Below are 11399 nucleotides of genomic sequence, written 5' to 3'. Positions count from 1 at the left end.
GTGCTAAGCCCATCGATGCTTTCTTGAAGATTCCTGTTTCGTAAGGAATACAATAATAAGGGTCAACAAACAACACACAAGAATGACAAGAACTGTGAAGAATATCAATTTGGGGGGTGTTTGGGAGTGATGGGTGGGGAATTTCAGTGAGGCTATGGTTGATAATGAGACTTGAATGACAAGAAGGACTCAGCCGTGTGAAGGTTGTTGATAGGAAGAGCACCCACAGGTAAAAGGAATAGCAAGTGCAAATTCCCTGTGATAGGAAACAACTGGGCATATTCTAGGATCAAAAGGAAAATGCTGGAGAGCAGTAAGCCAAGGGAAAAAGAGCCACACTAGCTGGGCACTGAAATTAAGTCTGAAGGACACGGTCTAACTTTTTTGTTCATTTTTTATTAATATACATTTATTGTTTTATTAATGATAATGATTATAACCAACTTCTTAAATATTCCTGTAACAATTTTATCTGTTAGATGCTACCAACTTTTTTTCTTATTTACCTTCCACATTTTATTATGAAAACTTTGCAACATACAGATCAATTGAAAGATTTGTACGCATATACCAATCACCAATATTCTACAATTAGCATTATGCTACACTTGCTTGATTGCATGGTCATCCTTATTTAACTGATCCATTTCAAAGTATCAATAAGTTGCAGACATACAAGCACACTTCACCCCTTAACACTTCAGCACGCACAGCATTACCTAGAGATCAATACCTGTTTACTGTTTTTTGTTGTTGTTGTTTTTGGAGGTAAAATTTACATACAGTGAAATGCGCAAGTCTTAAGTGCCCCATGCAGTGACTTTTGACAAATGCATGCACCAAGCTCTTGTCAGGATACTGAACATTATCAACACCCCAGAAATCTCCTCTGTGCCCATTCCCAGTCGGCTCCCACCACAATTCCACACAGAGGCAACCGCTGTTCTAAATTTTTTCCATCTTAGATTACTTTCGCCTATTTGAGAACTTCATATGGATGGAATTATATGGTATGTACTATTTTGTGTCTGGTTTCTTTCATTCAGTATGATGATTTTGAGATTTATCTATGTTGTTTAACGTGTTGCTTCTTTCCTTTAATAACTGAATAGTATTCCATTATCTGGATATATTCCAGTTGGTTTTTATTCATTCACCAGTTTATGATCTGGTCTCTTTTCATTTTGGAGTATTATAAATAAAGCTACTGTGAACGTTCGTGTACAAGTTTGTGTAGACATATGCTTTCATTTAGTTGAGTAACTACCTAGAAAGGGAATTGCCACATCATAGTAGAGTTGTTTTATAAGAAACTGCCAGAATATTCTCCGAAGTGGTTGTACAATTTATGTTCCCACAGATATGTATGAAAGTTCCTTTTCTTTCCAATCCTCCTCTGTATTTGGGGTTGTAAGCCTTTATTTTTAGCCATTTAAGTGGGTGTGAAGTGGTAACTCATTGTGATTTTAATTATCATCTCCCTGATGACTAATCATGTTGCGTGTGATGTTTTTATGTGTCTGTTCAAATAGCTTGCCCACATTTATGCGTTGTTTGTCTTTTTATTATTTACTTGTAGGTGTAATTTTTTGAAAAACGGCTCTTTTGAGGTATATTTGACAAACAATAACCTGGACATGTTTAAGCTGTACTATCTGATAAGGTTTGACATATATATATATACATATATATATATATATATATATATATGTTCATGAAACCATCACCACAATCAAGGCAATTAAAGATATCCATTACTCTCAAAGTTTCCTTGTGTCCCTTTGTAGTCCTTTTCTCTTATCTTTTCTTCTTCCTCTTGTCCTCAAGCAACCACTGATCTGCTTTCTGTCACTATAGGGTAGTTTGCATTTTCTAGAGTTTTATGTAAATGGAATCGTATAATAAGTGTACTTTTGTATCTGGCTCCTTTTACCTAACAAAACTATTTTGAGATTTATCCATATTGTTGTATGTATCAACAGTTCACTCCTTTCTATTGCTGAATAATGTTCCATTGCATTAATGTACCATAATGGGTTTCTTCATTCATTGGTTGATGGACATTTGGGTAGTTTCCAGTTTGGGGCAACTATAAATAAAGCTTCTATGAACATTTGTGTACAAACCTTTATATGGACATACATTTCCTTTTACCTTGGGTAAATACCAAGGAGTGGTATGGCTAGATAATATAGTAGAAGTATGTTTAACTTTCAAAAAACACTACGAAATCGTTTTCCAAAATGGTTGTACCATTTTACATTCCCACCAACAGTGTAGGAGAGCTCCAGTTGTTTCCTATCCTTGTCAATACTTGGTATAGCCAGTCTTAATTTTAGCCATGCTGATAGGTATGTAGTGTAATCTCATTATGATTTTAATCTGAACCTCCCTGACTAGTGATATTGATGTCAGCCATCTGTTACTCTTCTTTGATGAAGTGTCTACTTAAACCTTCTGCCCATTTTACAGTATTATTATCAGGTTGTTTGTCTTCTTATTAAGTTGCAAACGCTCTTTATATATTCAGAATACAAGTCTTTTGTCAGGTATATGCTTTGCAAACATTTTATCCCAGTCTGTAACTTGTCCTTTGAAGAGCACAAATTCTAAATTTTGATGAAGTTAAATTTATCAATCTGCTCTTTTATGGATTGTGCTTTTGGTGTCATATCTAAGACATCTTTGTCTAATCCAAGGTCACAAAGATCTTGTTTTCTTTTAAAAGTTGTATGGTTCTAGGTTTTATATTTACTTAGGTTTCTGATCCATTTTGAGTCAATTTTTGTGTGTTTTGTGAGATATGGGTCAAAGTTCATTTTTGTGCATGTGGATATCCAATTATTTCATCAACATTTGTTGAAAAGACTATCTCTACTGTAATTTTTTGCCTATATCAAAGATCAGTTTTCCAGAAATTTGTGGATTCAGGGATGTCTATACAGTTCTATTGATGTATTTTCTATCTTTATACCAATAACATGAAGTTTTGATTAGTGTTTTGTAATAATCTTTGGAATCAGATAGTGTAAGTTCTTTAACTTTGTTCTCAGTGTTGTTTTAACTAGTCTAGGTTTTTATGTATTCCCAAAAATGGGATTTGGGGATTTTGATTGGGACTGGTTTAAATTCTGTAGATCAATTTGGAGAGAATTGACATCTTTTCACCAATATTGAGTTCTTTGAGCCATAAACTAGGTCTCTCTCCATTTATTTTGGTCTTTAATTTCTCTCACCAATATTTGGTATTTTTCAATGCACTGTTCTTTCATATCTTTTGTCAGATTTGCTCCTAAGTACTGCACATTTTTGATGCTATTGTGAGTGGTATTGTTTTTAAAATTTTTAATTCCTGATTGATCATTGCTAGCATATAGGAATACAATTGATTTTTGTATATTGATCTTATATACTTCTTCCTTTCCAGTCTGGATACTGTTTACTTCTTTTCCTTGCCTAATTTCCCAGGCTTGAACCTCCAATACAATGTTGAATAGAAAGTGTAAGAGTGGACATCCCTGTCTTCATTCTGATTTTAGGGGGAAAGCACTCAGTCTTTCACCACTAAGGATGATGTTAGCTGTAGGTTTTTTATAGATGTCAGTTATCAGGTTGAGGAAGTTCCCTTCTATTCCTAGTTTTCTGGGAGTTTTTTTTTTTTTTATCATGACTGGATGTTGGATTCTGTCAAATGTTTTTTCTGCATCTATTGAGAATATTGCTGTAGTCAGAATGTATCCCCCCTGCCCCCCCCAAAATCATATGTTGAAATCTTAACTCCCAAAGGTGATGGTATTAGGAGGTGGGGCCTTTGGGAAGTATTTAGGTCCCAATGGGATCAATGCCCTTATAAAACAGGCTCCAGCGATGCCGTGCTCCTTTAGCATGTGATGACCTAGCAAGAAGTTGCTGGCTATTAACTAGGAAGTGAGCCCTCACCAGGATGCAACCATGTTGGCACCTTGATCTTGGACCTCCAGCCTCCAGAACTGTGAGAAGTAAATTTCTGTTGTTTATAAGCCACACAATCTGTGGTATTTTGTTATACCAGCCTGAATAGACTAAGAGATATGTCATATTGTTTTTATTTTTGTTAATATGCTGAGTTATGTTGATAAAATTTCAAATGTTTAAACTTGTATTCTCATTATAGACTACTTAGTCATAATGTTATCATTTTTGTATCTTGTTGAACTTCATTTGCTAAAATTTTGTCTAGAATTTTTGCATGTATGTCCATGAAACACATCAGTCTGTAATTTTCTTTTATATGATGTCTTTGAATGGCTTTGATATAAAGCTAGTGCTGGCCTCATTGAATGAGTTGGAAGTATTCTTTCCTCCTCACATCTATGGAAGAGTTTGTGTAGTATTGACATTATTTCTTCCTTAAATAATTTGTAGAATTTGATATTCCCGCTTGCATATTTGTTTACATGTGAGGGCAGGCTTCAGAGGATGTCATGCTGGGTGGCTAAAACTTCAGAGACCCAGAGGACACAGTTCAGGGTGACCACAGTGGAGGGAAAGTGAGAAGGAAAATCCTGGACAGGAAAGAACCAGAGGCACAGAACCCAAATTTGGCATATAAACTCTGCCCAAATCTCTGGTGACACTGGGATGTGTATGTACAGGGCAGACTCCAAGAAAATAACTGAGCAGAGATTTCAGATGATGCTCAACACAGGGGAGACAGAGTTTGGAGTCTGAGTTTAGCTAAGTTAACTGGCTGCTAAAGCAGCAGCAGCAGCAACAATAACACCTCTTTGGAGAAATGTAACAGAAAGCAAGAAGCCAGAGCCACTAGAACACATTATTGGCAATGTCCAGGATATGATGCTTAATTACTAGATGAAACAAGATAATGTGGTGACACTCAAGAAAAAAAACATTCAGGAACACATAGAATTCATGTGTATTTGCACCCAATAACAGAACGTAAAATATCTGAAATAAAATAAATAAAATTTAATAAAATTTGACAGAATAATGGGAGAAATAGATATTTCAACAATTTTAGTTGGAGATTTTAACACTGCTGCTTCAGCAATCGATACAACAACTAGGCAAGAAATCGGCAAATATATAGAAGATCTGTATGACATAATCAATCACCTTTCCTTCAAAAAACTTCAGAAAACTGCAAAATGTAGATTATTTACAAGGGCATATTGTACATTCACCTGGGTAGATCAAATGCTGGGCCATGAAACAAGTCTCAACAGAAAGAGAGAAATTTTATATAGTAAATTATCAGAGTCCATAATGGCATTCCACTACAAATTAATAACAATACTATATCTCCAAATATTTGGAAATTCAACATCATACTTCTAGAAAACCCATGGGTCAAAGAAGAAAGCATAAAGGAATTTAGAAAATATTTCAAATGGAATAATAATAAAAAAATAAAACGTGGAGACAGCTAAGGAAGTGATTAGAAGATTAAGTACTAAACCTTGATAAAAAAGATTATGGAAAAAAGGGAAATTATGGAAAAATACCCCTCATGAACAGTGTAACAAAAATATTTAACTATCAGCAAGTCAAATCCAGCAATACATAAATAGGGAAGTTTTTCTATTGCCTACTCACAGATGTGAGGCACAGATATTCAGTGACTTGTATAGGCCACTCAGCTGTTAAGAGACTTTATGCTCACCTGACCCAAAGCCCACACACTTTCTAATGCCATGGCTGCCTGGGTGGTTGAGGGCAGGCTTTACAGTGTGAAGAGGTGTGTATGAGGCTCCTGGCTTGGGAACAGCCAGCCTGTGTCTGTTGTGGAGATTCCAGGCTTAATGAGGGCAGGATGTGAGTGCAGGGTGGGGTCCTGTTAGTAGGTTCCTCTGCCCCCACAACTCCGGGTTTCCAGCACCCCACCCCCGACACATTTGGGACAATTACCGATGGAGGCCATTTTGTTGCTGGAGGGCCAACGAGCGCGCCTGTCGCTCCCGGATGCTCCGAGCCCTGCCACATCAAGCCCTTACCAAGCAGGTCCCGTGGCGGCAACACTGACGCCTCAAATGCTCTCCTCATCCAGCCATTTGCCCTGCACAGAGACGCTGAGGCCTTTCTCCCTTGTCCACCTGGGCTTTCTGGGAGCACTGGGAAGCCCACGGTGGCCTCAGCACAGAGGGCCTGGGACACCCCTGGACTGCGCAGCCCTGAGGCGCATTCTTCTGACTCTCAGGCTCCGTCCAGGGCTTCGAGGTGGCCTCTGGAGTCGGCTCGGCAGCCCGCAGGCAGCGCCCACAGAGTCGGAGAAAGTGAGCGGGCGACCAGGGGCTGCGCTCAGGCGGGGCCCCAGAATTGCCGCGGGCGCCCCGGGCAGGGGCCAGATCGCTGCCCCGACAGGCAGTGGGGGCGGGAGGGGCGTCGGGGGTCCCGGCGTCATGCTGGCGAGGAGGGATTGGGACTCCCGTCTGCCGGGTCTGGGGAGGGTGTGGGGCTCTTGCCTGCGGGCGGCGGGGGGAGGGGAGGGGAGGGCGGCTCCAGCTGCAGAGGGGCAGGTGCTGGTGGGAGGGGGAGGGGCTCCCGACTCGGGGTGGGGGGTGCGGGAGGGGGGTCTCCAGGTTGCTGGGGTCGGCGTAGGGGGCAGGGGCGCTCCAGGTCCCGCACTGGGAGAGAGAGGCTGGGAGGGCCCCTGGCTGGGGGGTCTGGGAGGGGAGGGCTCCTGGCTGCCGGGTTGCAGACCCTGGTGAGAGGGGCTCGGCGGCCATGGCCGGATCAGGGGCATCGGCCAAGGCGAAAGGGGGTCTCCTCGCTGCGGAGGTGAGGGGTGCAGTGGGGCGGGGTCTCTGAGCCGCTGCGGTGGCGGGTGGGGAGCGTGAACCGGCGAAAGGGGAGCCCCAGGCCGCTGCTTTCTTTCGGGGGCGGTGGGGTGGGCTGTCTGTTGCCAGTGTCCCTCTGTCCCCTCTGCATTCACAGGCCGCAGTGCGGAGACTGCGACAGTCCGCGCTCCTCTGTCGGATCGCGCACCCTGCCCCCAGGTCCGGGCGATGGCTCTGGCGATGCTTCGGGACTGGTGCAGGTGGGTGGGTGTGAACGCTCAGCGCTGTCTGCTCACCTTGGGCATCCCAGATGACTGCGAGGATCAGGACTTCCGGCAGACCGTGCAGGCTGCCTGGGCAGGTACGGAGTGCTGGGCAAGGTCTTCAGAAAGGAGCTGGGGTCGAGGGTGGCCTGGTTGAGTCTGCTGACAATTTCAACCAAGGTTTGAGTCCCCAACAAATACCAGGCAAGGGAGGGGCCTGGACTGTCACCGTCCTGCCCCAGGCCCCTGATGCTGAGTCACAGGATAGACCCAATTTCCCTGCACAGCCCCAGAGACAAGCAGTGGTTGATGACGCAGGTCAGGCAGGAGCCCCAGGTGAGGAAAAAGGTGCACATGAAGTAGGAGCTGCAGGTGAGTCAGGAGGTGCAGGTGAGGAGGGAGCCTCAGGTGAGGCAGAAGCTGGAGGTGAGGAAGGAGCTGCAGATGAGGAAGGAGCTGCAGGTGAAGCAGGAGCTGCAGGTGAGGCAGGAGGTGCAGGTGAGGAGGGAGCCTCAGGTGAGGCAGGAGCTGCAGGTGAGGCAGGAGCTGGAGTTGACGCAGGAGCCGGATGTGACGCAGGAGCTGCAGGTGAGGCAGGAGGTGCAGGTGAGGAGGGAGCCTCAGGTGAGGCAGGAGCTGCAGGTGAGGCAGGAGCTGGAGTTGACGCAGGAGCCGGATGTGACGCAGGAGCTGCAGGTGAGGCAGGAGCTGCAGGTGAGGCAGGAGCCGGAGGTGACGCAGGAGCTGCAGGTGAGGCAGGAGCTGCAGGTGAGGCAGGAGCTGCAGGTGAAGCAGGAGCTGCAGGTGAGGCAGGAGCTGCAGGTGGGGAAGGAGCTGAGGGTCAAGCAGGAACTGAAGGTGGAGCAGGAGTGTCAGATGAAGAAGGAGCTGCACGTGACAGAAATGTTGCAGGCGTGGCAGGACTTCTGGGTATGGCAGGACCCGCGGGCGACGCAATGACTGCAGCTGAGGCAGCAGCTGTGAGAGCGGTGGGCCCCATGGATGAGGCAGGGCCCTGGACCCAGCAGTGGAGGCAGGCCTTGCAGCCCGTGCTAGACAATACGGCCTACCAGGAGCTGGAACCCTTCTCTGGGATGGAAGAGCCGGGCCCCGGGGAAGAGTCCTTTGAGAGCTGGCTGGAGCAGGCCAACGACACGCTGCACCTGTGGCGCCACGTGTCTGAGAGGGAGAGGCTGGTGGAGAGCTTGCGCGGCCCCGCGCTGGACCTCCTGTGCGGCCTCCTGGCGGAAGATCCCGAGCTGGCTGCCCAGGACTGCCTGGCCGCGCTGGTGCAGGCGTTTGGGAACAAGGAGGCCCGGGGGAGCGCTCGCTGAAGTTCGTGACCTGTGCCCAGCGGCCCCAGGAGAGTCTCTCTGTGTACGTGATGCGCCTGGAAGGCCTGCTGCAGTCGGCCCTGGAGAAGGGGGCCGTGCACCCGGCCATGGCGGACCATTTGGGCACCCGGCAGGTGCTGATGCGGGCCCTGCTGAACGACATGCTCCAGGAGAAGCTGAGGAGGATGCGGCTGATGAGGAGGCCTCCCGGCTTTGTGGGGATGCTGCGGCTCACCCAGAAGACCGAGGCCTGGGAGGCCGACCCGGCTAGCAGGGAGCAGTTCCCAGGGGAAGAAGAGGCCCGTGTGGACGTTGGAGTCCTGGCAGCAGCTGCCCAGGCCGCCCCGGCCCATGAGGCCATCACCGCAGGCACCACTGCACATGGCACCAAGGCCTTCCAGGCCAGTGAAGATACCACCGCCCAGGCCGCCTGTTCCAAGGAAGGTAGCGCCGAGGACCACCTGGCACGTGAAGAGGCCAGTGCGGCAGTTGCCGGCAATGCCGAGGCTGGCGAGGTGGCCCCTGAAGACCATGGTGCTACCAGGGCAGCCCTTGAAGACCATGGTGCCGCCAGGGCAGCCCCTGGCCCTGGGGAGACCAGCAAGGCCTCCATGGTCACTCAGGAAAATGGAAGTGCTCCCGCCCCTGCGGGCCTAGGTCAGGCAGGACCCTCAGATGCCCCCGGATCCCCATGCCTGGCCGGATGGGCAGTGCTTCCCCGGTGGCCCCAGGACGTCCTGGCTGGGAGCCAAAGGGCCTCGCCCAGGCAGGAGGCCAGGAGGCCGAGGAGACCCCCGAGGAGGGGCTCAAGCCTGGCCCAGAAGAGCCTGGAAATGAGGATGGGGCTGCAGAGATGAGCCCCCCGGGGTCCACCTCGGGCCAGTAGGCTCAGCAGGCCCTGGGGCCCCCAGGCTTGGAGGCAGGCGGAGGCCAGGCCAGGCAGCCTCCTGGCCCCATGTTAGGGGCGACTCAAGGTGTGTGGGCCTCCCTCCTGAGAGGGGACCCGTATTCATCATCCCCTGGGGCAGGCTGCTCCCTGTACTGGCCAGGCCAAATGTGTCCCTGTAGGCTCCAGAAGGACCCAGGTGTCAAGGAACCCCCCAGCCACCGCTCCCCTCCCCACAATGCACACACCCTAGTCATCGTCCCCCTGCAGAGCCCTGAGGTGCACCACGTGCCAGCCAAGGCTCTGGTCTCTGTGGGCCAGTGTCGTGAGCTCAACGTGTGCTTTCTGGGCATAGATTCAGGCCCAGCGCTGCCTGTTGTTGTGGAAATGTGCGTGTGTTCTCCTCTGAGCCGTTCCCCCCACCCCTGCCTGGCGCGGAGACCCCGAGCCCAGTCCCAGGAGCCGGCGTGGAGGACGGGATGGACGAGGTCACAACCTGCGCCCACCCCAGGACCTGGGAGCCCACGTGGGACCTTGGGAAGGAAGACTTGGACCGGGGCTGCAGGAGGTCTGCAGGAGACTTTTTGACACCAGCAGGTAACCCCTTTTTCTTGGCATGGGAAGGAGAATGATTTAACAGTCTCTCAATAGTATGTTCTAATTAGGTAAGGCATGTTCAGGTCTGTGTTCCCCTTCTCTGACATAGGAAATATCTGCACTTAAAGGTAATCTTTAATTTAAAATTGTGTCTGCTTTTAATATTTTTATTAAAATGTTATCGAAAAGCCTCTTGTTCTGTGTCCCGAATAAAGCAAAAGAAATCTATTCTGTCAACAAATGACCACAACTTCTGGTCCGAAAAGTGACTACAGGCTTCAGAGCCTTGGTACTCTAAGCGTAGTCAGGGATCTGCAGCATGGGAGTCACCTAGCTTTCGAGAAACGCGGAATCTCAGTCCCACCCCAGTCCTCCTGAATCAGAACTTGCATTTTTATCAAGATCTACCAGATTTGCAGATTTCCAGTGCGATAACCTGAGCTCCCCCCACGCCGTTTTCCGGAATAGCAAGTTAGGGTCCCGCGGGCCCCAGGGAAAATATTCCAGTCTTCCTTCTGTGGAAGAAATTTTCTTTGGAAAAGGGCGGGAAGCAGTTTGGGTACTAGGTGGGTAGTACTAGGCTGTGAAGTCAAGGGAATAATGGGAGAATGTAATTCTTTGAAAGCTTTCGGTCTCGGTGAATACGAAAAATTTTCGTGCCCTTGCATTTTTACCGGAAGCAGCTGTATTTCTGCCGTCCTCCTCTAGAAAACAGACCAATTAAAAAAAAAAAAAGATCAGGATTTCATTTAGTAAACACCCACCGGGCTTTTACTTTTGCACCCGGCCCTGCGCTGACCGCTTGGAATATTCAAATAGGGAGAGCGACTGGTGACTGTCACGCCACAGCTCCCGTCCAATGGGGAATAGACATGCTAAACAAGAGCCACGATGGCTGCTGGGCCTGGCGTGGCACGTGGTGGCTCTGGCGGTCTCCTTCCAGGGACCAGCCTAGGAATTGCAGGGGACCCTATTCCCCACCTAACCCTGCTCACAGTCCAAGGCTGGATTCTGTCCAGCTCTGCAGTTTAAGGTGCCCCGGTTGAATTCGAACTCTGTCCGCCTAGTTGCGTACACTGGTGCAGGGCGGGGCGAGAGCTCCACCTCTCGAGGGGGGATGGTGGGCGCTACGCTACTAGGGCGCAGGCGCGAGCGGGCCGTGTGCAGCTCTGCGGGGCGAGGGTGGGCGGGGAGTTTGTAGCCGGACAGCCCCTTTCCACGGGCTCCCGACCCAGTGTGCACCGCGCGAGCAGTGGTGACGGTCGCGTGGTGGTTGTGGAGCCCAGGCGTTTCGGCCTGTAGGCATCTCCAGCAGGTACTGGTCGGGGCCCGGGGCACAGAGAGCCATCCAAACCCCATGGGATTCCGCACAATGACCCTTGCCATCTCCCTTGGCGTCCCAGGGGTTGGTGGCTACAGGTTTCCCCTGGACGTGGGATCCCACTACATCAGGCATGGCGCCGCATCAATTCCATGCCATTTCCGGGCACCGCGACCAGCCTAGGAATTGCAGGGGAACCTATTCCACACCTAACCCTGCTCA

The 11399-nt window shown here is 48.8% G+C and overlaps 1 protein-coding gene across 1 annotated transcript; it reads left to right on the top strand.

Moving 5' to 3' along the window:
* Window positions 1-7004: 7004 nt before the first annotated feature.
* LOC309796336 (paraneoplastic antigen Ma6F-like) lies at window positions 7005-10726 on the top strand (the record flags this gene model as incomplete). Its single annotated transcript, XM_082609369.1, is given in 7 exon segments — window positions 7005-7125; window positions 7128-7184; window positions 7187-8368; window positions 8371-9030; window positions 9105-9255; window positions 9442-9595; window positions 10676-10726. Coding segments are annotated over 7 exon segments (2376 nt in total).
* Between the last annotated feature and the right edge of the window lie 673 nt (window positions 10727-11399).

The sequence above is a fragment of the Mesoplodon mirus genome, assembly GCF_964341445.2.
Source record: "Mesoplodon mirus genome assembly, chromosome: X".
Classification (NCBI taxonomy): domain Eukaryota; kingdom Metazoa; phylum Chordata; class Mammalia; order Artiodactyla; family Ziphiidae; genus Mesoplodon; species Mesoplodon mirus.
Note: the sequence above shows the minus strand (reverse complement) of the source record. Positions and strands in the feature narration are given on the sequence as shown.